Raw genomic sequence first — 27,099 nt, forward strand, 5'->3', positions numbered from 1 at the left:
ATCTACCTGTTCCAAATGGGTGTCCTGTTTACTATCATATGTTTTAGTTAGAAAGTCTTTTTTATTAAAGGAAGTTACATTATTTGCAACTTTGTATTTGTGAATTTCCAGGACAGAATGAAATGGCATTGAGGAACATGAACGTTCAGTTGAATACAAGTGTCAACGAGTGGCCCAGATATTAAAATTAAATAACTGGATATTGACGGTGACAGAAACCAGCAGGCCCAGAGTCAGTGCAAAACCAGAACCTCCTGGGAATAAAATCATGTTAAGAAAAGAATAAGGGAACGCGAAATGAAAAAGTGCCATTTGCCCCATTAAGCCCTTTCCTTCCATGCACCATATGCATTCTACCTATCGTGGACTCTACCCACCTGTTTAATCCCTTGAGAATAAGTTCTGCACAAATACTGATACCCAAAGGTTTTGAAGCAAAACTCCAGAATACTGATCCATCCCCACAATGCCAGTACTCGATCCTTCCTTGCCCGCTGCGTCATACACAACATTCCTCGCTAGCCTCCCTCCCCCTCCCCCCCTCCTCCCTCCCCCCTCCCTCCCCTCACCCCCCCCTCCCCCCCATCTCCCCCACCCTTTCAAGCAGGGCAAAAACCACTATAACTCTGAGAGTATTTGATCCTCTCAGTCTACACCTATCCCTACAGGTTCCAATCCCACTTTATTCAGCAACGCAATGAAAAATAATTGGACCGGTGCTTGTTCAACATGTTCTGCTTCTTCAATGTTCTGTTTTCTCCTTTTTAAAACTTATTTTGAATTTTGACAGCATGCAAATAGTCACATGGAATGTTGGCACTGCTGTTCCGCCTGATGATGTCACTTCCCTTTTGGGGCTAAATTTGGTTGATGGAAGAATTGACATGTACGCCATTGGGTAAGTGAAGGCTTTTCCTTTTTTGGGAGTTGTGCTTATCAAGGGGATGAGTGATGTTCGTGGCATGAAATGAAACGTCTCTTCATTTATATTTGCTAACTCAATGCAAATTGGGTTTCGATCCCAAGACCTTCTGGTCCGTATGGCTCACAGATCGTCTCTCCCACTGCACTCTGTGGGGTTGTACAGAAGGTCCCAGGTTTGATTCCCAGTTTGTGCTGAGTTATTCCATATCAGATGAGGTAAAAGGTGGGTGTTACAGTTGGCTTCCGTACCCATTGTTAAGAGGGAAATAAGTCAGTCTGAGTGCCTGTTTGCTGTCGAGTGTCTCCTGTTGGAAAATACATCTGCAGACTTTGGGTGAGAACAGGGTTGGGCTGAGTGTGATGCCTACATTAATGAATAGCCTGTTGACATGGACTGTCATCATAGAATCATAGAAATTTACAACACAGAAGGAGGCCATTCAGCCCATCTTGTCCGTGCCGGCCGACAGAGCTATCCAGCCTAATCCCACTTTCCGGCTCTTGGTCCGTAGCCTTTTAGGTTACGGCACTTCAAGTGCATATCCAAGTACTTTTTAAATGTGATGAGGGTTTCTGCCTCTACCACCCTTTCAGGCAGTGAGTTCCAGACCCCCACCATCCTCTGGGTGAAAACATTTCTCCTCAAATCCCCTCTAAACCTCCTACCAATTACTTTAAATCTATGCCCCCTGGTTATCGACCCCTCTGCTAAGCGACTGTCTAGGTTCACACACGAAAAATGGTCCTTTGGACAAAGTGCAGGGAGACGGCTAGTGACCGTGGAACTGTCCTGCAGCAAGAGTTATCACCTACAGGAGAGGAGAGAAAATGGAAGACATTGAGATGAAAAGGCACTCCCAGATCAGGTTAGATGTAAGTGATATACCTGAGCAAGAGACGGAGAGAGATGAATAAGTGAAGTAGAAGTTATATTTCTGGAGTTGCAGTTTTTGGACAGCGTGTAGCTTTAGAAAAGGCCTGTAGCTGTAATCCTCATCTCCTGGAGAGGATCAGTACAGAGTGCGGAAAGATTAGGGTCTGCTTGTAAAAACAAAATGTGGACCGTTATCATGTGTGCAGTGAATGATCATACTTCAGTCCTTGCCCAGAGGCTGACCAGGCCTAATGTCATATTTCACCAGCCATTTAACCCAAAACAGACTGAGAATTTACACATGTGTTTTTCCCCCCCTGACTACATCATTTTTTAAACTGAAGTTGAAGGACAATGTGCACAGTGCAGGGCACCATTAAGGTTGAAAAGAGATGAGGTAAATCAGCAATAGTGATAAAATGATGCCAAGCTTGTAAGAAAAGACTGAGGAAGGTTGTAGTTCCACCATTTTGAGGTCCTGCAAGGCATGAGTTAGAGTGATGAATCTCAATATCAATAGATAAATTGTTCATTCATCTAATTTGCTGTTTGTGGGACCTTACTGTACACAAAATGGCTGCCGCTTTTGCCTACACAACAACAGTTTGACGTTTGAGTTACATGCTAAATAAATGCGAGTTCTTTCTTTCGAACTACCACGGTGAGGATATAGGGAGGAGGAAAAACCTGTAGGTTGATGTTTTTGGAGGAAACTCATACCCTCTCCTGGATTTGTGTATGGTTCAAATTACAAGCATCGTCATAGCAACAAGTCATATTGTTCTTAATATCCATTAGACCATTAGAATGAACAGCTTTTACTAGTCTAGGATGTGTACTGTGTAATCAGATCAATGGGGTCGATACCTGAAATCTATAAGCTTTCACGAATACTTTTATAGCTTCTAAGACATCCATAGTAGATTATATACGGATCTAGCAAGTATTAAATCTGCTGTGCATCCTGCACAATTTCAACTCTCCTCTCCCAAACTCCGACTGGGATAAGGGTCTGACATCTGATCCTGACATCCACACACAAGTACTTTTCACTGCCTAGAGATCAGGGGCAGGGATGTTGGTTCATTTTCCCCTCCCAAGCTCAGGGACACTTAGACTAGCTGTAATTGCCCAGCTGAGATCTGCTAGCTCAACAGTGACCAGCAGTTGAACCTGGGATCCTCCTGGTCTGTTAACCTTTGCTTTAAAATATGAGATTCCTCACGAGCCTCCCCAGGTGTGCACTAGATTCACTCTTATGGGCAGTAGAATTTTCTACTTCAGTTTCTGAGTGAACCTTCCTTCAAAATAAATGAAATTGTTTAGTCAGCGAGGGAGCCAGCAAGAGGCAGGATCGAAAGGGAATGACGTGTTTGTGGTTCCTGTGTTTGAGCATCAGTGAGCACAAATAGTGAGGCAGTGAGAGGGAGGGGGAATCTGTCCAAACATTTCATCAATCAAATTAGTTAGAGAGGAAGAGGTGGAAAAATACCAGAAACAATAGGCAGCTCAATTGGTGCCTACATTAATTATTGATCTGGGTTCATTACACTTGTTGCTGGCAGGAAGCTGGAGGACAAGGGCGTTGGGATTGTGCACAGCGTGAATTATAGACTTCTTCAAAACCTTTTCACAATACTTTATTAATACTGACAATGTTTTACAGTGCTGAATAGTTGGTATGACTCTCTGAGGTGTGTTGAAGGAGTGGCGGTTCCAGCCTATATGTTGGAATGAAATGAGCGTCTATAAAATATGTGGTAACATGTCTAGAACCAAGACCCTTCAGGCACTGTATGGTTAATATGGGGACAGAGAGCTGATGAAAGTACAAGATGCAGTTGGTCACTCACCATCCCATTGTGAATCTTATGTTGTTAACACTTGTCCATATACCTGTGGTAAACCACTGTATTGTATATTGCCACCTCTGGGTGGCGCTGTGTATGGAGGCATGCCTCAGCTGACTCCACCCACCACTGTGTGGGTTTCGTTCAGACTTGTTCAGTCACTCACGAAGAAGCATGGTCTCTTCTTAGCTAATAAAAGCCTTATTCATCTCTTCTTTCGACTCATCATCTCTTCTTCGACTCATCACCTTTTATGAAGTAATTGATAAGCGTATCAATTTTATTAGCTAAAAGTTAAATGGCGACACCTGAGGAGCAACAACAGCAACGGATACAGCAGACATTGCTGAGAGCCCTCAGACCACCACGCCTGGACTTCGACCCTCAAGATGTGGGTGCATCAGCCAAGTTTGAACACTGGCTGAGCTGCTTTGAATCCTTCCTCGCAATCTCACAGGTTACAGAGGAGGATCACAAACTGAAAATTTTGACCGCCCAGGTGAGCCATCAAGTATATATGCTAATCCGGGACTCTAATACGTACGTGGCGGCCCTCGAGCTACTAAAAGGGCAATATACGCGCCCAGTGAACACAATTTACGCCCGACACCTCTTGGGATCCCACAGGCAGCAACCGGGAGAATCGGTAGGGGCATTTGCACGGGCGCTACTGGCACTCTGCAGAGACTGCGATTGTAAAGCGGTAACGGCTGTGGAGCACGCGCAGGGACTCGCCTGTGATGCCTTCGTCAGGGGCCTCCAGTCAGACCACACCCGGCAGAGACTGCTAGAAAGCAAGGAACCCGACCTGAAGACGGCCATTGCCCTTGCGCTCTCGTTAGAGGAGGCCCACCGAAACCTCGAGGCATACCCCCGTAACGGCGCCGAGACATGGCAATCGAAACCGTGGGACACGGGACCGCCGCCCCCGGCACCAACCGCTGCAGCGACCCAACCGAGACAGCAGCCTCCGGTAAGAACTGCTTCGATGCCCAGTAACCAGGCCCAAAAATGCTATTTCTGTGGCCAGTTAAAACATCCCAGAGCGCACTGCCCAGCTAAGACAGCTACCTGCTCGGGCTGCGGGAAGAAAGGCCATTACGCTAACGCCTGCAAGGGGAAGCCAGCCAGCAGCGCAGCGTGCGGGCCGTGGGAGCAGCCATCTTATCCGCCATTTTGTGTACCCCCGGCCGCATGGCATCCGCCGCCATCGTATCCAACGCACTCAACCGCCATTTCGTCACCGGAACCGACCACCGTCTCGGCGGATGACTATAGTGACTCACTAAGCCACATACTGGCCTCCGTGACGCTGGATCAAGGCCACCCTCACCATCTATCCAGCTCCATGATGGATATCGCGGTAAACGGCCGCGCCACCAGTTGCCTGATCGACAGCGGGAGCACAGAGAGTTTCGTCCACCCCGACACGGTACGTAGCCACTCCCTCACGATTCTGCCAACGCACCATCGCATTTCTATGGCGTCCAAGTCCCAGTCAATGGACATCAGCGGCTACTGTGTGGTGACCCTGTCAGTAGGGGGCACTGAATATCAAAAATTTAAACTGCTAGTCCTGCCCCGTCTTTGCGCTGCCGTCCTGCTAGGGTTGGATTTTCAGTGCCACCTTAAGAGTGTCACACTAGCATACGGTGGACCCCTCCCCCCACTCACAGTCTGCAACCAACAACTTTTAAATCGCCCGCTGCAAACCACCTGCAGCCTTTCCACATTAAAAGTCCCCCCCCCTCCCCTGTTCGCTAACCTCACCCGCGACTGTAAACCCATCGCTACCAAAAGCAGGCTGTACAGTGCCGGGGACAGAGCTTTTATCAGCTCTGAGGTGGAGCGGCTCTTGAAGGAGGGCATTATCGAAGGTAGCACTAGCCCCTGGCGAGCCCAGGTTGTAGTCGTTAAAACCACTGCAAAACGCCGCATGGTAATCGACTACAGCCAAACCATAAACCGGTACACCCAGCTGGACGCGTACCCCCTCCCTCGCATATCTGATATGGTCAATCAGATTGCGCAATACAAAGTATTCTCCACCATCGACCTTAAGTCAGCGTACCACCAGCTGCCCATCCGCCATGAGGACCGCCAGTATACTGCCTTCGAGGCAAACGGCCGCCTCTACCACTTCCTTAGGGTCCCCTTCGGCGTCACCAACGGGGTTTCGGTCTTCCAAAGGGAGATGGACCGAATGGTTGACCAGAACGCGCTGCGGGCAACCTTCCCCTATTTGGATAACGTCACCATCTGCGGCCACGACCAGCAGGACCACGACGTTAATCTAGCAAATTTCCTCCGTACGGCCCAACGGCTGAACCTAACGTACAATAAGGAAAAATGTATGTTTCACACCAAGCGCCTGGCCATCCTCGGCTGCGTGGTGGAGAACGGAGTCATCGGGCCCGACCCCGACAGAATGCGCCCCCTAATGGAGCTACCCCTTCCCCACTGCCAAAAAGCACTGAAGAGATGCCTGGGGTTTTTCTCCTACTACGCCCAGTGGGTGCCCCTCTATGCAGACAAAGCCAGGCCCCTCATCAAAGCCACCTCCTTCCCCCTGACACCAGAGGCGTGTGCAGCCTTCACTCTTATCAAGAACGATATCGCGAAGGCCGCAATGCACGCGGTGGATGAGTCCATCCCCTTCCAAGTGGAGAGCGATGCCTCCGACTTCGCCCTAGCCGCGACCCTTAACCAGGCGGGCAGACCCGTGGCCTTTTTCTCAAGGACCCTCCAGGGCCCCGAGACGAGACACTCCTCCGTCGAAAAGGAGGCCCAGGCTATTGTAGAAGCGGTGCGTCACTGGAGGCATTACCTGGCCGGGAAACGATTTACCCTGCTCACTGACCAGCGTTCAGTAGCTTTTATGTTTAATAATAAGCAGAGGGGTAAAATCAAGAACGACAAGATCTTGAGGTGGAGAATCGAACTCTCCACCTACAATTATGATATCTTGTATCGGCCAGGGAAACTCAATGAGCCCCCAGATGCCCTATCACGTGGTACATGCGCCAACGCGCAGAGTGATAGGCTGCAGTCCCTCCACAATGACCTCTGCCACCCGGGGGTCACCAGGTTTTTCCATTTTATCAAATCCCGTAACCTGCCCTACTCCATCGAGGAGGTCAGGACCATGACCAAGAGCTGCCAAATCTGCGCCGAGTGCAAACCGCACTTCTATAGGCCGGACAGAGCAAGCCTGATCAAGGCCACCCGCCCCTTCGAACGCCTGAGCGTCGATTTTAAAGGGCCCCTCCCCTCCGCTGACCGCAATGTGTACTTCCTCAACATAGTTGATGAGTACTCCCGTTTCCCCTTTGCCATCCCTTGCTCAGACATGACCAGTACCACGGTCATCAAGTGTCTGAATGACATCTTCGCTCTGTTCGGGTTCCCCAGCTATATACATAGCGACAGGGGCTCATCGTTCATGAGCGACGAACTTCGGCAGTACCTGCTAACAAGAGGTATCGCCACGAGCAGGACCACCAGTTACAACCCCCGGGGGAACGGCCAGGTGGAAAGGGAGAACGCGACGGTTTGGAAGGCAGTCCTCTTAGCACTAAAATCTAAGGGCCTTCTGACCTCCCGCTGGCAGGAGGTCCTCCCTGCAGCGCTTCACTCCATTCGGTCACTGCTTTGTACTGCCACTAATGCGACCCCTCATGAGAAAATGTTCGTTTTCCCCCGGAAGTCTACATCGGGAACCTCGCTACCGGCATGGTTGACTTCTCCTGGGCCCGTCCTACTGCGGAGGCACGTGAGGACGCATAAAACGGACCCCCTGGTCGAGCGGGTGCACCTCCTACACGCCAACCCCCAGTATGCCTGGGTGACATACCCAGACGGGCGGGAGGACACGGTCTCCATACGAGATCTCGCACCCTCGGGTACCCCTGAATTACCACCGTTATCCCCCTTACCACCGTTATCCCCCTTACCACTGTTATCCCCCACCACCCCTCCCAACCCAACCCCTGCAGACGGCATGCCAAAGCCCCAGGAATCTTCGCCAACCACCCAGACACCAGACCCGACGTCGGATGCTGCAACACCACCGCCGCCACCACGACGATCAGGACGTCAGACAAGGCCTCCTGATAGACTTAACTTGTAGTACCCTTCACCCCGCCGGACTTCACATTAAACAAGGGGTGAATGTGGTAAACCACTGTATTGTATATTGCCACCTCTGGGTGGCGCTGTGTATGGAGGCATGCCTCAGCTGACTCCACCCACCACTGTGTGGGTTTCGTTCAGACTTGTTCAGTCACTCACGAAGAAGCATGGTCTCTTCTTAGCTAATAAAAGCCTTATTCATCTCTTCTTTCGACTCATCATCTCTTCTTCGACTCATCACCTTTTATGAAGTAATTGATAAGCGTATCAATACCTGAGAAAGTCCTTTGTATTCTGCTCTGCAAATTACTCGCATCCAGTGACTATAAGGTGACAATTGAGATGGATGAAGTAATCTGATTTATACGGAAGCGTTGCTCTCTACAATGTATGAAGTGGCTAATTAAAACTCACCCAAATGCATCAAAATATGCCCATAATCTGACCTGAAATCAAAGAACTTAAATCATCTCCAAACTGTTACGCTGTGTAAAAGCACTTCAGACCCAGTGGGGTGGATTTTGAAAAGAAAAGAAAGACTTGCATTTATATCGCGCCTTTCACCACCACTGGACATCTCAAAGCGCTTTACAGCCAATGAAGTAGAGTCACTGTTGTAATGTGGGACATGTGGCAGCCAATTTGCGCACAGCAAGATCCCAGCAATGTGCTAAGGACCAGATAATCAGTTTTTTTGTTATGTTGGTTGAGGGATAAATATTGGCCACTTTGTGCAATGACGTAAAACGGGTGATAGTAAATTGGCAGCCCGTTGTACATCGCTCCCCATTGACTTCAATGGAAATGGAAATCGGGAGAGGAGTAAAATGAGCTGCCAATTTGCGATCACCTGTTTTTTTGGCGGCCTTGCCTTCAGCTGTCTAGGTCCTAAGCTCTGGAATTGGTTCCCTAAACGTTCCCGCTTTTCTACCTCTCTCTCCTTTAAGATACTCTCTACCTCTTTGACCAACCTGTCCTCATATCTCCTTATGTGGCTCGGTGTCAAATTTTGTTGGATAACGCTCCCGCGAAGCGCCTTGGGAGGTTTTACTGCGTTAAAGGCGCTATATAAATGCAAGTTGTTGTTACACTATCGCACAAAGCCAAAATCTATCCCAGTGAATCTTGACACTGAGCGGTTCCTCCCTGTCTCGCTGACACTGCTCATCCCCTCCCTTTATCACTTATCCTTCTGTCGCTGAGCTGCACCTCTGTCTCTCTGTTGGTCACATGCTCCTTCCGTCCCTCTGTTACTGATCTTTACATAGAATTACATAGAATGTACAGCACAGAAACAGGCCATTCGGCCCAACTGGTCCATTGCTGGTGTTTATGCTCCACACGAGCCTCCTCCCACCCTACTTCATCTATCCCCATCCACAAACCCTTCTATTCTTCCCCCCTCATGTTTATATCTAGCTTCCCTTTAAATGCATCTTTGATTCCTCCTTTTCTATTTAAAGGAACGCTGGTTCCATGGATCAATGTTTGGCAATTTTGTTTTGTGGGGTGAAGTTCAGAATTCAGAGGAGCTTGCCATGCTCTTCACCTTGCTGGTGTTGTGTGCTAATAACAGGATGAATGTTGACATAATTTACACATTCAGGCATTTACAAACAAATGAGGAAATGTTTGCCGCGCATTTTTTCCATGAAGACAATGCCCCTTTAAGAAGCCTACCGCTGGTGTGTGTCACTCACGTCCAGCCCTCTTGACTCTGCACTGACGACTGAATTTTAAACGGCGCAGTCATGGCCTTGCTGCAGCAGCTTAAATGACAGAAACTAATAAACAGCATTGTAAAAATAATCATTTGCGCAATACCGATTTCCCTTTCCCTCCCCTTGCCAAACGAGTTATCAGTGTCTGTATAAAAGTCAGAGTACAATGCTGGAATAAGATATTTTTAATTATTTATTTATGCTCTTAAGAACCCAAATCAATCTTTTAACAACAGGGGAAACACTTGTGTTGTCTGAACAAACCGCACTTAGCTTGACTGTGGGCCATGAAAGGTGCTTTGGGTTGTTTAAAATTATATTTGTGGCATACTTGCACCTATTCCGTCCCTTCCCCCACACCCGCCTGGTAGCTAATAGATAGTTTAAGTCGCCCTTATTTTGTTCCGCTGCCGTTGGCAAAGCTAAACTGATCAGATTTTTTTTTACGACTGGTGTTTAGCAAAACCCGCCTTCCTGACTCCTGCTGGTATGCACTGTTCTGTCGACAGCCTGACCCCCGTGGTGACATTGCGGTGTCAGCATGTAGATGTGCACGGCAATTCATCGTCGTGAAACCACGGCACTTTGTGCCCGTGCGCTGGCCAGACCGTCGCAGCCACTCGCTGCTTGCGCGATATACCGGGAGCCGCTGTGCAGCTGAGCCCGTGCTGTGCCCAGATGCACCTTTTGAGCGTAAATGCGGGGGAGCGCGGCACGTAGGCAGTTCCCCCAAGGGGCCAACTTGCAATATGAAAGCCACTTAAGAGAAATGAAACTTGGCAAAGAAAATCTATTTTTCCAAAATACGGACATGTGCAATTAGAGCCTGTTTTGGGGGGACGTGCAGAGCCACGGTTTAAATGCCCGACTTTCTCATGCCCCTCTCCTTCTGCCCTGCTTTGGACAGGGTAAAACATTGCCACCTTTTCACGTCTACTAGAAGCAAATGAACAGAAGCGGGATACGGACTGGGAGCAGGACAAGGACAGGTCGGAGTGAGATCATGGCTTGAGTTCTGAGGATTGATTTGCTGATGATGAAAGTTCAGTGAAAACCTCAATAACATAAATAATTAATCAGTAACACGAATCATTAGCTGCTGCCTCTACATTTAGAGACAAGAGAAGTAAGCATGATAAAAATAGATTTTTATTTTAACAAGCAAGATTTTTTTTATTGTGTGTTCGGTTCACTCAAAGCCAAACCGTCAGATCCAATCCAGACAGGTAGTAATTCTATCTGGAAACTCTTTTAGATATCATGACAAACCATGAAAACGTCTGCTCGGGTTGTTTTTGCTGTAACTTACTGCTCGCAGTTTATCCTTTAGGCTTTCTGATTTTCTTTTTTTTTCACCTGAGCTTACTTCAAAGTTTAGAATTTGTTTCAAATCAAAAATAAAACAGAATGTTCGCAATCGAAACTTTCATCAGCAAAATATTTTTGGAAGGACGATTACAAAGTTTATAAGTTTTAAGTTTGATTCCTGCCTGGGGCTGAGTTAGGTCATTTCAGCCAGAGTGTCAGCAGAGATACTACAATTGGCCTTAGCCTTCCCGGTCTAGAGAGGGCGAGAATCACTTCTGATCAGATCCTTACTGGGAAGTACACCTGTGTAAACAAGATAAGATGTGGCTGTAACGCCTCCAATGTCATGTCAGAAAGGCAGTTTGCATAAGCAAACTGTGAATCTCGTAATCTGAAACCTATTTCCTTATATGGGCCACGTACGAGTTAGTATGCCAAGATTCAACAATTAACCCTAGTGTAGCATATTGACCACTGGAGAATATGTGGGAAGTCCACCGTATTTTGTCCCCTTCTGATAGATGGAAAATAGCATACTGTCATTCCAATGCATGCATAGGAACAGGAGTAGGCCTTTCAGCCCCTCGAGCCTGTTCTGCCATTCAATGTGATCATGGCTAATCTGTATCTTAACTCCATCCACCTGCCTTGGCTCCATATCCTTTTATAGCCTTGTCTAGCAAAAATCTATCACTCTCAGACTTAAAATTATTACCGCTTTTTGTGGGAGAGAGTTCCACACTTCTATCACCCTTTGTGTGAAGAAGTGTTTCCTACCTTCTCTCCTGAATGGCCTGGCTCTGCTTTTAAGGTTATGTCCTAGACTCCCCCACCAGCGGAAAATGTTTCTTTCTATCTACCCTATCAATTCCTTTCAAAGTCCTAAAAAAACCCTCAATCAAATCTCCCCTTAACCTTTTACACTCCAGAGAATACAAGCCTAGTTTATGTAATCTCTCCTCAGAATCTTATCCTTGGAGCCCTGGTAACATTCTGGTGAATCTGCACTGCACTCCTTCCAAGGCCAACGTATCCTTTCTAAGGTGCGGTGCCCAGAACTGTACACAGTGCTCCAGATGTGGTCTAACCAGGCCTTTTTATAGCTGCAGCAAAACTCTCTCCCCTTTATATTCTAGCCCTCTAGTTATAAAGGCTAACATTCCATTAGCCTTTTTGATTATTTTTGTACCTGACTACTACTTTTTAATTATCTGTGTACATGGGTCCCTAAATCTCTTTGGATCTCCACTGTTCCTAGCTTTTCACCATTTAATAATACTCGGATCTCTCCATTCTTGGTCCAGAATGGATGACCTCATACTTACCTGCGCTGAAATCCATCTGCCACAGTTTTGCCGACTCACTGAATCTGTCAATGTCTCTTTGTAATTTTATGCTCCCGTCTACACTACTTACTATACCACCAATCTTTGTGTCATTGGCAAACTTGTATATATGGCTCTCTATTGTGTTATCTAAGTCATTAATAAATATAGTGACTAGTTGAGGCCCCAGCACAGATCCTTGTGGGACACCACTAGTCACTCCCTTCCAATTCGAGCACATACCCATTATCCCTACTCGCTCTCTTCTACCGCCTAACCAATCTCCTGACCAAGTCAATAATTTGCCTTCAATTCCATGAGCTTTAATTTTAGCTAACAGTCTCTTATGTGGAACCTTATCGAATGCCTTCTGCAAGTCCATATAAACTACCTTCATAGACATTCCCTTTAACTTTAGATACTTGCTTAAAAAATTCAATTAGGTTTGTTAGACCTGACCTACCCGTTCCAAATCCATGTTGGCTCAAATTTCTCCAAGTGCTCAATCACTCTGTCCTTACAGGCTAAAACTGCTTGGTCAGATTTATTTACAGATTTAATAATACACAGAAGTAGTAAGTCACAACAAGATACTGAAACATTACAATAATTAAAAACAATTAAAATAGATTAAGTCCAAGAGGGATTACTATAGCCTTTTTTTGGAAGTTGTTTTGTAAAGAGTCTGGTCAACAGCAGGACTTTTGGGTGGATATATTGATATATAAATTCCAGTTCATCCATGGCTTCCAGAACCCTTGCCAGAACTAAGACTCAGCTATGATTTGTGCCATGGGATGTCTTTCATGTTTCGGTGATGTAAACAAACAGACTGAGGCCTAGGAATTGGCCCACTTACCGACACAAGTTTTCACCGCAATCCGGTCTAAAAATGGCGACTGCCACTCTAGCGTCCTTCTGTGGCGCAGGACTCGGCTGCCGCCGATAGCAGCACTGGTCCTGGAAATGTAAATTAAGAGAAGGTGATGTCACGTCGACTTAACATCACCTCAGCGAACTTGAACCTTAGCACCGAGATCAGCGCTGGGTCATAAGCTCGCCATGAAAACCCAGCGTTCAGCAGACTGACAGAGACCTCTTAAAGGGACACACACATCTTTCAGGTAAGTTTGCATTTAAGCTTCTGGACTGGATTTTAAAATTTTTATTGAAGGAGTGGTGCCAGAGGACTGGAGAACTGCAAATGTTACACTCTTGTTCAAAAAAGGGTGTAAAGATAAAGCCAGCAACTGCAGGCTAGTCAGTTTAACCTCAGTAATGGGGAAGCTTGTAGAAACGATAAATTAACAATCCCTTATCCGAAAGCCTTGGGACCAGCTGAGTTTCGGTTTTCGGAATTTTTTGGATTTCAGAAGGTATTATTATAAGACTGGGAAATTTGTATTTAATATAAATTTTAAAAGTTCAGGCTACCTCTTGCGACTGTTCCGTGTCTCATTCCCCTTCCTGCTTCTCTGGAAAGCCGGATATCGTCTGACTCCTACTAAGCTGGCCCGCAAATCAAGTCGGGGGTTGGGTGGGGGGGAGAAAAGAATATCGGACGGGCCGCGGTTCAGGTCGGGGGGGGGGTCGGGGGTCGGGGGGGAGAAAAGAACATCGGACGGGCCGCGGTTCGGGTCGGGGGGGGGTCGGGTCGGGTCGGATGGGGGGGAGAAAAGAATATTGGACGGGCCGCGGTTCGGGTCGGGGGTCGGGTCGGGTCGGGTCGGGTCGGGTGGGGGGGGGGGAGAAAAGAATATCGGACGGGCCGCGGTTCGGGTCGGGGGGGGTCGGGTCGGGTCGGATGGGGGAGGAGAAAAGAATATCGGACGGGCCGCGGTTCGGGTCGAGGGTCGGGTTGGGTCGGGTCGGGTGGGGGGGGGGAGAAAAGAATATCGGACGGGCTGCGGTTCGGTTCGGGTCGGGTCGGGGGGAGAAAATAATATCGGACGGGCCGCTGCAGCTATCGGACGGGCCGCTGTATTGGGTTCACTCTCCCGGTACCTCCTTCACACTGCCCGGCTCGGCCTGCAATCTCCTACCCAGGAGGGAACTCTGTGACCCTCTGCCCTGCTCAGCGTAAGTCGTGCGCCACTCTGGTCATGTCGTGCGCACGACTTACGCTGAACGAAAAAACTTTCGGTTTTTAGAGGTTTTCGGTTTTCGGAAGTTCGGATAAAGGATAGTCTACCTGTAATAAAATTAACAGTCAATTGGACAAGTGTGGATTAATTAAGGACAGCCAGCACGGATTTGTTAAAGGCAAATCATGTTTAACTAACTTGATTGAGTTTTTTGATGAGGTAACAAAGAGGGTTGATGAGGGCAATGCGGTTGATGTGCTGTACATGGACTTCCAAAAGGCGTTTGATAAAGTGCCACATAATAGGCTTGCCAGCAAAGTTGAAGCCCATGGAATAAAAGGGACAGTGGCAGCATGAATACGAAATTGGCTAAGTGACAGGAAACAGAGAGCAGTGGTGAACGGTTGTTTATTGGACTGGAGGAAGGTACACAGTGGTGTTCCCCAGGGATCGGTACTAGGACCATTGCTTTTCCTGATCTATATTAATGACTTAGACTTGGGTGTACAGGGCACAATTTCAAAATTTGAAGATGACACAAAACTTGGAAGTATAGTGAACAGTGAGGAGGATAGTGATAGACTTCAAGAGGACATAGACAGGCTGGTGAAGTGGGCGGACACGTGGCAGACGAAATTTAATGCAGAAAAGTGCAAAGTGATCCATTTTGGTAAGAAGAACGAGGAGAGGCAATATCAACTAAAGGGTACAATCCTAAAGGGGGTGCATGAACAGAAAGACCTAGGGGTATATGTGCACAAATCGTTGAAAGTGGCAGGGCAGGTTGCGAAAGCAGTTAAAAATGCATACGGGATCCTGAGCTTCATAAATAAAGGCATAGAGTACAAAAGCAAGGAAGTTAAGATGAACCTTTATAAAACACTGGTTTGGCCTCAACTGGAGTACTGTGTCCAATTCTGGGTACCGCACTTTAGGAAGGATGCGAAGGCCTTAGAGAGGGTGCAGAAAAGATTGACGGGAATGATTCCAGGGATGAGGGACTTCAGTTACGTGGATAGACTGGAGAAGCTAGGGTTGTTTTCCTTAGAGCAGAGAAGGTTGAGCAGAGATTTGATAGAGGTGTTCAAAATCATGAGGGGTCTAGACAGAGTAGATAGAGAGAAACTGTCCCCATTGGCGGAAGGGTCGAAAACCAGAGAACACAGATTTAAGGTGTTTGGCAGAAGAACCAAAGGCGACATGAGGAAAAACTTTATTACGCAGCAAGTGGTTAGGATCTGGAATGCACTGCCTGAAAGGGTCTTGGAGGCAGATTCAATCGTGGCTTTCAAAAGGGAATTGGATAAGTACCTGAAGGAAAATATTTGCAGGGCTACCGGGAAAGGGCGGGGGAGTGGGACTGGCTGAAGTGCTCTTGCAGAGAGCCGGCATGGGCTCGGCGGGCCGAATGGCCTCCTGCTGTGCTGTAACCATTCTATGATTCTAGTGGCTTGGCGCAATATATGTTAAAAGTTTTTTAAGTGTGCAGGGAGTGCTGCTGGACACTTGCAAGGCTCGGATTGTAAAGGAAGGCCTCTGAGAAGACAGAAAATGCTGGAAATACTCAGCAGGTCAGGCAACCTTCATGGAGAGAGAAACAGAATTCATGTCTCAGGTCAAGATACTACCTGACCTGCTGAGTATTTCCAGCAAATTATGCTTTTATTTCAGATTTACAGCATCCACCGGCAGAGGGAAGAGGAAGATGCAGAAGAGGAGGAAGCAGAAGGAAAGATGCAAACCAGGCAGCCCCTTTCTGGCAAGGATATCCAGGATGGAATCATCCGCCTGCAGTACCAGTGACCACAACCCCAATTCCCCTTTCCACATTTGTCCCACACCTTACCTTCCCTGTTACTGACCATCACAGCATCCTCTGGACCACAATGCTGAAATAAAAGCCACCACAAAGCAAACTTTCCAATCATCTATCCATCCAATATGACATCAAGAAATCAACTCATCGCTCTTATGCATTCCCTTAGTGACTGCCTTGTGTGTGCCTTTGCTTATCCTACTGATGTCACGCAGTGCTACCCCAGTGACTGCAACATGGCTGGTGGAAGGCTGTTGACTGTCAGTGGGGAACAGTGCAAATGGCCTTGCTGGTCGACCTTGAGGAGCTGGTGGCTGGGAGTGTCAAATCGAGTGTAGGTGTTTCTGTTTCTTCTTCTTCTTCATTCTCCTCTCCCTCTTCTTGGTCAACCACTGGTTGGGCAGGCTGCATTTCTTGGGTGTGTGAAATGAGGCAGGCACAAGGGTGGAGTTGTGGTGAGGGTACCAGCATCTTTTATCCTTTCAGCCCCAGCGCTGGCCAAGGGCTCAGCCATGCCCCTGTCAATGTTGGCCTGCACCGTCTCCTCCAAGGAGGTGAGGTGAAGCTAGGAATGGGATGTGTGCCTCGTGTTTGGTTCAGATTGTTGGTAGGTGAGTGATTGGGGGGGAAGGGGAAGTCGTGCATTGAGCAGTGTGTGAGGCTAGTGGTGCAGTTGGTAGGAAATGACATTTTAAGATGCATTCACTGACCTTGATCACTCGTCTGAGGTCATGAAACTTCTTTGGCACTGGAGCCAGGGGGTGGGGGGCAACACTGCTGGCAGTGATGGCCTTGGTGATGTGGTCCCACATTGTTCCTTCTGGAGAGCCTCCTGGCCCCTTTGGGTAGAGGGCCAGTCTTGCAGTGTGGACTCCCTGCACAAAGCTGGAGTGCTGCGTGCGAGACCCTGGGTGCCCCGTCCCTGGCTTGCTGAGCTATTTGAGTTGGTGCTGAAGCACTTTTCCCATTTTTTTTAGGTGCGGCAAGGAATTCAGCTTTAAGAGCTGAAGACTCCCATTTGGGAATTCTTTTTAATGTTAATTTTTTTCAGAAAGCGGTTGGGCTGTAAGGGCTAAAAACTGCATATTTTTACATTATTTTAATTTTTATCAATTCAAAATGACAATGCAATGCAAAATCACAGCCTTGCTTTCAGAGGCTGTTGAAGCAGCATCGCCGCTTGGGCCACGCCACATTGGGGCCTGCTGCCGGGACCAGTGCCACCCGGACGGCGTTACACTGTGAGTTTAGCGCTGGGCTAATAATCATTAGTTCCCCAGTGCCAATTTTTCAGTCCTGCTAGCGGCACCATTTTCAGTGGCCGTTAACCCCTGGCACCGGCAACGTTCGTGGCAACCACAAATTTCTAGGCCTGAGACCTTGTTCCTTGGCGTCAATGGGCATATATTGTGACTTCTGTTATTAATGCCCTTTAATCGTTTCGTTTTTCAGAGAGGTTACAATCCTCGAGGCCACTGTCTGCTAATCTGCAAATGTTAACGTTACAAATAAACCGTTGCAGCGACTAAGCAACTTGTCCTTAATTAGTTCTGGACAAAGTTTGAGGCAACAAAGAGAACCTCTCCAGGACAAACTTTTTCCATTGAAATCCAAAGCCGAGCTCTGAATTCATGCAGCCACTTAAGTGTGTTAGTTATGAAATAAAGGGATCCTCCCAGAGTTACAGCCGAGACTACTTATCAATTGATGTCAGATATCACATGAAATAAAATACATAAGTCTCCCTATTTGTCACAGCGGCCCCCAAACTATTAGAATTATCGTGTTCTGGAGCATATCTAGCTCGGACAGGCCTGAATATGGAGCTGCTAAGATAAATATTCTTTCTACACGGAGTCCTGTTGCTAAGTACCGTATAATCCAATCTTTGCGACAGTGAAGGCCTCTTCTCAGTTCTCAGGGTGTGAGCACAGATTCAATCAGCAATGATCTGTGCTGCTGATGCTGAGAATAATTGATTACCGGGGGAAGGGGAATATTCGTTCAAGACAGTTAGCTAGAGTTTCAACTCAATTAAATTAAGCAGCTGGCTGCATGCCTGTGCTTTCAACCAGAACATGCTGAGTGAGAATCCAGTAAAGTAACATCGTGGACTGTGGGTATGACATGCAGCACACTTGTAACAAATCCCTCCCTATAACGAGCGGTTTGAACTGTGCATTGTGACTGCCTAGTAATACCACTCACATATAACCCAGATGACCCGTTTATTATCATATAGTTCAGAACATTTATGCTGCCTTTACAGTTAGAGATCCTGGCGAATGGGGATAAAGGAGGATACACTTAGGATTCCGTGACTTACTAACCGAGTCTGAGAGTGTGAGCACGGGCAAGGGGACTGAGCAACTTCTAGCTCCAAGCTCGAACAACTGGGCAATTAACCATCCTGAACACAAATGGCCGGGCACAGGGAGATTGACAGCTCCAAGCACGAGCAGTTGGTCGCCAGATGACTGACAGCCCAGAAGAAGAGAAAGAAAGAAAGACTTGCATTTCTATAGCGCCTTTCACGTCCACCGCACGTCCCAAAGCGCTTTACAGCCAATGAAGTACTTTTTTTTGAAGTGTAGTCACTGTTGTAATGTAGGAAATGCGGCAGCCAATTTGCACACAGCAAGCTCCCACAAACAGCAATTGAATAATGACCAGATAATCTGTTTTTATTAGTGATGTTGATTGAGGGATAAATATTGGCCAGGTATTTTGAATGGAGCTGTCCTTATTGGAATACAGGATGTAGTTGACAGGTAATCTCAGGCATTTAAAAAAAAAGAAATGGAATCAACCCAGTCCAAGCTCAGCATCGAAGGAACACTTTGAACCCGTCATGAGAGGCACAAGAATTCTTGAATATCCGCTGTCACTGCAACTCACTTTGTCATTTCTTTGTACCGAACCATAGGGCTGGATTTTGCCAGCCGAGACGAGTTGGGGGCGGGACTGCTGCCTTCTGGTTTCTAGTCCCACCCCCAGCGATGTATGACAAACCCATGCTATTTTCCCTTATAACAACAGAAAATGCTGGAAAAACTCAGCAGGTCAGGCAACATCCATGGACAGAAATTTGAGTTGACGTTTCGGGTCGACCCCTTCTTCTATTTTCCCTTGATTGGCCTTGTTAAGCCCGCCCCTTACCGGCCAATTAAGGGAAAGCTGGTGACAGATGACGTCAGCGTATGATGCTTCATCTGTCGAAAATTCTTTGACAGAAGAATTGTCAGCGTTTGACAGCGTTGAGAAGCTGTCAAACACTGACAACCTCTGTTCTAAGGTGAGCCCTTGCACAAAGGCTCACCAAAACCTCTCTCCTCAGCAGAAAGCAGATGGCTGCTGAATCTGAGAATGCAGCAGCCATTCTGTCATCTCTGCTGTTGAGATGAGGCACCTCCGGATCCCCAAGGGCTTAAGCCTGCAGAAAGAAGCAAAGGTAAGGAAACTTTTTTTTAAACTTTGCACTCACCTCTCATACTTACCCATCCACACTTGCACCCATCACTCACCTCTACAGCGGACATTTCGATCCCTCTCGCCCCCGCAGACCAACTGCTCGCCTCACTGACCCCAGCGAGGATTGCAGCCGTCGGGAAGCCCGCAATTGCAGGCGTAAAATGGGGAATAGCCTCAAAACTGCCTGTTAACTACCTGTTAACAGGCAGTTATTTGGCTCTAATCCCCTTCGCGCCTCGAGGAGACGGGTCCCTGCGCGACTCGGGGACCCACCTCCTGGAAAGATGGCACGGATGCGGGTTGGGAGCGGGCTTGGTACCCGCTCCCAGTTTCTGCCATTTTCCCGGCAGTCCCGCCTCCAAACCCGCCCCCTCAGGGCTGGGAAAACTCCCCCCATAGTGATGAAAGGTCCCACGTTGAAACCCATTCCTTTGCTGAGTTAGCTGATCTGAGCTGGGACAGCAATAGTTGCTTCAATATGCCTCAGCACTTCCAGCCTAGGGAGTGTGGGGAGTGGTGGGGGTGGAAACCCTGCCAGGTTCTTGTTCCTGATCACTGTTTAGTGACTCCTGCTCAATAGATAGCATAGACTGGCTGCATCCACTAAAATCCCGCCAAACATTTCTGCAGGCATTGACACTCCTACTTGGCAACAACTGTGGGAAACTGCCTTCACAGGCTCTGCGCCAGCAGAAAGGGAGATGCCGGACTGCTTCATCACTTGTTTGCAGGCTGATACCAGCACCTTGGTTTCCCTTCTTTTCATTTTTTCCTGTCACTCCTTAGAACTCGTCCCCTTTCAGCATTGGTAAAGGATGTCAACGGGTTGAGATGCCTCTTGAGACTTGCGTAGTTGTTATTGTGACACTCCCCTCCCACTGTCACTTGATTCACACACAGTTTTCCACTCATACCGCTAATGTGTCCAAACCAACACTTGGAGAAATGCATTATTACGATAAACTGATCTTGCAAAATTAGGTGCAAATTGCACTCTTACATTCATGTCAGTGCAAAATGTGTTTCTAATCATTAGGATGCAAACTGCAAATATATTGGAAAATGTAGGTTTCATCAGCTAAGCTCATGCCAAAGAGTCAAAAGTTCATGACATTTATCACATCTCTCATAAACATCTTAAAATGCTTCACATACAATGAATTATTTGAAGTGCAGTGACCGTTATGTAGACAAATGTGTCAGCCATTTTGCGCATAAGATTCCACAAACAGCAATGAGATGAATGACCAGTTCATCAGTTTTTTGCTGGTGTTATTTGAAGGGGGTGTTTTGGCGGGTACACCAGGAGAGATTTCTGCTTTTCTTTGAATCGCACCATAGGATCTTACAAGGCACCTGACCAAGCAGATGGGGCATTAGTTTAACATTTCATCCGAAGGTTGTCACCTCAGACAAATGCAGTGCTCTCAGTACCGTACTGGCATGTCAGCCTAGATTATGTGCTCAGACCCCACGACCTTCTGGAATAGGGGCAAGTGTGCTACAAACTCTGGAACGAGGACAATGTAGCTGATCACAACCAATAGTTCTCCATAGTTTTTGAAAATGTAATTGAATACTGGGTGAAAACGGCAGTGAAGATATTAGTTTTGAACAATTTGATTCAAATTGTACCGTCATTTATCTCTGAATACCCTGAACATGCGTTTTTAGTGTTTGGGCTATTCAGAAGGCTACGTACTGTTGCTAAGAAATGTGCGTCAAGGATTCTCGCATATAATGTTATCAGAGAATGCGACCAAGAGTAGGAAATTACTTTGTGCCAATCATCTCAGTGTAAGCCTTTAATATGGTTACAGTTAAAGTATCATTTCCATTTCTTACACAAGGTTAGTTGGTTATAATTTCAAAATCAACTGCATATAGTTTAATTGTTTCTTTTGAATGTTCATCCTTCTTCTCTAAAGGTGCTGACTCCTTGCTGGGTGACAGTTTTACATCTGCACCGAACTACTGCCCTCCGTCTCCCGTTCTGGTACTTTGTCCAAGTGGCCATTCTTATTTGCAGTGAGTGTCGGCTGGATATTCAAGCCAGCGCCTCAGAACCGCGCCAATCCTGTCCTCACACATGCACTTTCCACCAGGGGTAACTCGGTAAGGAATCCTGGCTACTCCCTCCTCCATAGCCCACTGACACTGAGGCTAATTGCAGTGCTCCCCCCACCCCCGCCGATGGTCCCCGCTGCCGCTCACTGGCTATTTCTCACCGGCACTAAGCTCATGGTCTACAGAGCAGCAGTGATACCCGCCCTGCTGTATGCCTCAGAGACATGGACCATGTACAGCAGGCACCTCAAAGCACTGGAGAGGTACCACCATCACTGCCACCGCAAGATCCTGCAAATCCATTGGCAGGATAGGCGCACCAACGTCAGTGTTCTCGCTCAGGCCAACATCCCCAGCATCGAAGCTTTGACCACACTCAATCAGCTCCGATGGATGGGTCACATCGTCCGCATGCCCGATACGAGACTCCCAAAACAAGCGCTCTATTCTGAGCTTCCGACACGGCAAGAGAGCCCCAGGTTGAAAGAGCAAATGCTTCAAGGACACCCTCAAAGCCTCCTTGAAAAAGTACAACATCCCCCACCGACACCTGGGAATCCCTGGCCCAAGACCGCACAAAGTGGAGGAGTAGCATCCGGGAAGGCACCGAACACCTCGAGTCTCTTCGCCGGGAGCAAGCGGAAGCCAAGCGCAAACAGCGGAAGGAGCGCACGTCAACCCAAGCACCCCACCCACCCGCCCCTTCAACCACCATCTGCCCCACCTGTGACAGAGACTGTAGGTCCCGCATTGGACTCATCAGTCACCTGAGAACTCATTTTTAATGTGGAAGCAAGTCATCCTCGGTTCTGAGGGACTGCCTAAGAGAGAAGATTTCAGCTGGGATCCTGGATAGAAGCTGGGACCTCCCCGGGTCTGTACGGGTCAGGCACACCAGGTGGTGCCATTGCCCAGTGACCCAGTGGAGCAGCTTCTGCTGGTATCTGTTACTGGAAATTTGTGTTACCTGCTGGCTGTGACCTTTCACCTTCCCTGAGCTGGTTTATGCAATGGCAACTTGTAGCTTAAAATTTTCTGGCAGCTCAATCCAATAAACCTGAATCATGAATTCGAATCAATCATTTGTATATAGAATTATTTTTCTTACTGTGGAGCTGTTCATGGAAATGAGGCCATTAAGTCTTATAGCAACAGCATTAGCAAGTGCCTTGGTTCCAAGGTGTCACATGGAGGAATTTTGCATATTCATATTTTGAAAATGAACAATTAAAGACATTCACAGGCTGACTGCCTATAGACTGAGTTCTCGCCCCATCTCTCCTGAAGACGCTGAATCATGCTGCAGTGGTTTCTTTTCTGAAAGGCGTTGACTCTTTTCAGAGATGTGTTTCCGTGGGCATCGGAGGTTAAAGACCCACGCCCACACTTGTGAGACCAGATACTGTCATCAGGCTATTCTGGGGGATGTGGGCAGCACAGCCGAGCTTGTCCCTGTCTTCACCCAGCATTTACATACGCATGTTTCCCAGCAGGAATCATAAGAACATAAGAAATAAGAGCAGGAGTCGGCCATACGGCCCCTCGAGTCTGCTCCACCATTCAATAAGATCATGGCTGATCATCGACCTCAACTCCACTTTCCCGCCCGATCTCCATATCCCTTGATTCCCCTAGAGTCCAAAAATCTATCGATCTCAGCCTTGAATATACTCAAAGACTCAGCATTCACAGCCCTCTGGGGCAGAGAATTCCAAAGATTCACAAACCTCTGAGTGAAGAAATTCCTCCTCATCTCAGTCTTAAATGACCGACCCCTTATCCTGAGACTATGTCCCCCTAGTTCTAGACTCTCCAGCCAGGGGAAACAACCTCTCAGCATCTACCCTGGTTGATGTTCCCGCCCCTAACCCAGGCCCACTGAGAACAGTTGTAGACCCCTGAGGCCACTCTGGTTGAAACAAGCACAGCTCAAGATTTGAACCTGGGGCCTCTAACCGTTGTGGTTTGTACAGGTTAACGACTTGCTGCTTCAACCAGCTGAGCCATTGGGGGAGCCGGAAGGCAGCTTAGCAACAACAACAACAACAACAACAACTTGTACAGGAAACTTTGGTTTATCCGGAGGTTGTATGGCCGGAAACTTTGCTCTAACGGCAGAAATCAGCAGCCGTTTTGGTTAGTTTTTTTTTCTCCTCCTAGCATTCTGTTAACAGGCAGGCTCTGGAAAGCGTCTTTGGAGCTTCGCAACAGCTTCAGAGACGCTTCAAGGTACGGGCCGAGTGTTTACGAGCTGTTGCTGAGCAACAGTGTTTGTTGTCAAATACGGAGATTTTCATCTCCGTATGCTTCAACGTTGACTTTGCACGTCCGGCACTTTTGATAGATCGGCAACACGCCGGTCCCGTCGGTGCCGGATATCAGAGCTTTTCCTGTATTTATATAACACCTTTAACGTAGTAAAACGTCCCACGTCGCTATGCAGGAGTATTTTAAGACAACAAATTTGACTCCGATCCACATAAGGAGAAATTAAGGCAGATGACCAAAAGCTTGGTCAAAGAGGTAGATTTTAAGGAGCGTCTTAAAGGAGGAAAGAGAGGTAGTGAGGCGGAGAGGTTTGGGGAGGGATTTCCAGAGCTTAGGGCCTAGGCAACCGAAGGCACAATTATAATCAGGGATGCTCAAGAGGGCAGAATTAAAGAAGCTCATGGGTTTCATGGGTGAAGCCAGGCCCTCCAGTGTCTCGCACATGTGACCACTCTCACCAGGTTACTAGACTGTAGGGAGAATCACAGCCAAGCTAAATACCATCTTTACCAAATGTCCATACACAGGCCGTGAAATTCCTGAGGGATTCCTGCAGCTTCCCTCAGGGGGAGGCCAATGGAACGCCTGGGGCAATAGCGGTGACCTGCTGACCCCCCCCGATCTAGCTTGTTTCAGGGAGTTTCCACCTTTACTTCTAAGGAGTGGAACTTCCATCCACCCGTACAAGGCAAATGGAGATTCCCTCTGCTGTTGCTCAGTCAGAACCCGGCATTTGTGTGGTGGCCGGTGCCTCCACTGAGGTGTATCAACCTCCACAAGGGCATGTGTGGGCCCTACCAGTGGGTCAGCTCAGGCAGTGGGTCTGGACCCTTAAAAAAGTCTGAAAAATGTCCACTGAGAATGTAGCTGTATTGGTCCCCATGCTCACGGATCTGATCAGAGTAGTGCCCAGGGTGAAGATCTTGCCAACCCTCTCCAAGGGTCGAACAAGGCCGGAGTTTCCAGCAAGATGGGGCGGGTCCCTAAACCTTCCTGGGTGAAATCAGCTAACACAGATCAGGGATCCTGATCTCCACGGCTCAGTTTCCCTAAAAGGTGTTGCATTTACTAACTGAGCCTCCGGAGCAAGCCTACCATTGCTTTTCCTGTTGCTCCCACGGCATTCCACTAACATTCTCCATTTGCTTTCTTTTCCTGCTCTATTGCTACCAGCAGATCCAACATCAGCTCCACTTACTGTCGCACTATTATCCCAATACTGTTTCTACCACAATTCTCACTGGTTAATGCAAAGTCAATGAGGGAATGGCCCCTTTGACAGGTGTCATACGCACCGCCCCCCGCCCCCCCTCAAGCTGAGAATCCAAAACAACTGTTACTGGCCCTGAAATTCTGCAGGAATTCCCCCAGTCCAACAATGGAGGAAGCTACTGCATTACTGAATTTTAATGCAAATTCTTAATGTGCCTTCAGTAAGACAGTAGCTCCCTCTGTTGTATGTTTTGAGTAAAGTAGCTACAGAAAAGATATGGGTCGCACATATCTATATCTATATATAATTATTAAAAGACTTGCATCTTGCACGGGTCGTTTGCATTATGCTTTTTACACTTCAGTGTCACATGTCAGGGCAACACACCTCAAAAGTGTCATACCTTAGGGCATCACATTTTCATAGGGCAAACATTAATGATTGGGTGAAATAAGCATTTATCTGTTAAGTTATCAATCAAAAATCCAGTTAACTAAACAAGAAAGAATCAAAAGCAGTTTGTATGTGCCAATAGGGAGTGAGAAAGCAGCAGGAAACTAAGCAATCAAGTTGCTTAATATTTATTCAAAGCTACCAACCGGTTGGTACCAGTGCCTTGGGGCGTTTTACTACGTTAAAGGCGCTATATAAATGAAAGTTGTTGTTGTTGAAGCACGGTCCTCACCGTTGACCCAGTATATGTTGTCTCCCCTGCATTTTAAAAAATTTGTTCACGGGATGTGGACGTCGCTGGCAATGCCAGCATTTTATTGCCCATCCCTAGTTGCCCTTGAGAAGATGGTGGTGAGCCGCCTTCTTGAACCGCTGCAGTCCGTGCGGTGAAGGTACTCCCACAGCGCTGTTAGGGAGGGAGTTCCAGGATTTTGACCCAGCGACGATGGAGGATCGGCGATATACTTCCAAGTCAGGATGGTGTGTGATGTAAAAAAAAAGCAATAGATTTTGAGCATATCAGTAAAGGAACATGTGTCAGAGCCACAAAGGGATATTGGAGACATACAGAAGAAGGAGGAGACAGAGGGAAAGAAAATCCTTGCAGAAAGAGTGAGAGAGATACAGTGAAAAAAGTGTGTGACAGTCATACAGAGAGAATGGATGGAAAACAAACAGAGCATCACAAAACAAATTAGAGAACTGGAAAGCAGCAGAAACACAGTTCTTCTGTGTGTTTTCAATGCCACAGGAGATCCGTTATAATGTCGTACATTGTGTGTTAGATGGTAAAATGCTCCTGTCATAAAGTGGTACATCTTCCAACTATGAGTAATGCTGCCGAAGATCATGAGTAAAAGAATTACAGGGAGGGTTGTCTCCTGGTTCAGGCCTGTTGACTCTCATCCCCTCCAATTTTCTCCCTTTCCTGAATCTTAGCTGGCGAATGATTCCACAGGTGTTGTTGGCCCTCTGGTTCCTTGCCCAAGGGGCAATCCCTCGTCGTGCGTGGATACATCGAGTGTCCGTCCGACTGGCAGGGGCACCACAGGTGAGCCCAAAGCTCTCCTGACCGAATCTCCACAACAACACGCACTTTCCAGCAGGAACCCTGGCTGCTCCCTCCCCCAGCCCAGGGTCATTGATGCCAGGCAAAGTGCTGCTTTGCCATCAGCTTTGAGATCAGCAAAATCAGCACAGCCCAGGATTGAAGCTGGGACCTTCCTTCTCTGAATGGCCTGTGTTAAACACAGGCCATAGTGCCATTACCAAAGGCATCGTTAGGGGAGCCTTGATTTCAGGATCTTGTGGAGCACCTCCTACTTTGTATTGGAATGTTGTGCCTTTCTTTAGCACCTTTCTAATCCCCATGCAGTTTTCTTCCAATCTACTCTGACCATCTTCTTCTCTGTGAGGTCCTAACAAGCATAACATCAAATTGGGAGCCTGAGAAAACTTTTAGCTCTGCTTCTTCTAACCAGTAAAGTTTATTCCCAACTAATATTAGTTTGATAAGCAGTACTTACTGAATTTAAGGGTAGGATCATATTATGTTTATATAGCAACGTATTATGTCTTTCAGAAACAACCCAAA

General features: G+C 47.5%; 1 protein-coding gene across 1 annotated transcript in view; it reads left to right on the forward strand.

Moving 5' to 3' along the window:
• Window positions 1–27,099, forward strand: part of inpp5jb (inositol polyphosphate-5-phosphatase Jb) — a 97,709-nt gene that overhangs the window by 28,601 nt on the left and 42,009 nt on the right. Inside the window, exon 3 of the mRNA XM_085961417.1 lies at window positions 791–898. Within this exon, the coding sequence (XP_085817543.1) occupies window positions 791–898 (108 nt within the window). The remainder of the gene's footprint in view (window positions 1–790; window positions 899–27,099) is intronic.

This window comes from Somniosus microcephalus, chromosome 19, assembly GCF_052327205.1.
Source record: "Somniosus microcephalus isolate GS21.2 chromosome 19, FLI_Smic_1.0, whole genome shotgun sequence".
NCBI lineage: Eukaryota > Metazoa > Chordata > Chondrichthyes > Squaliformes > Somniosidae > Somniosus > Somniosus microcephalus.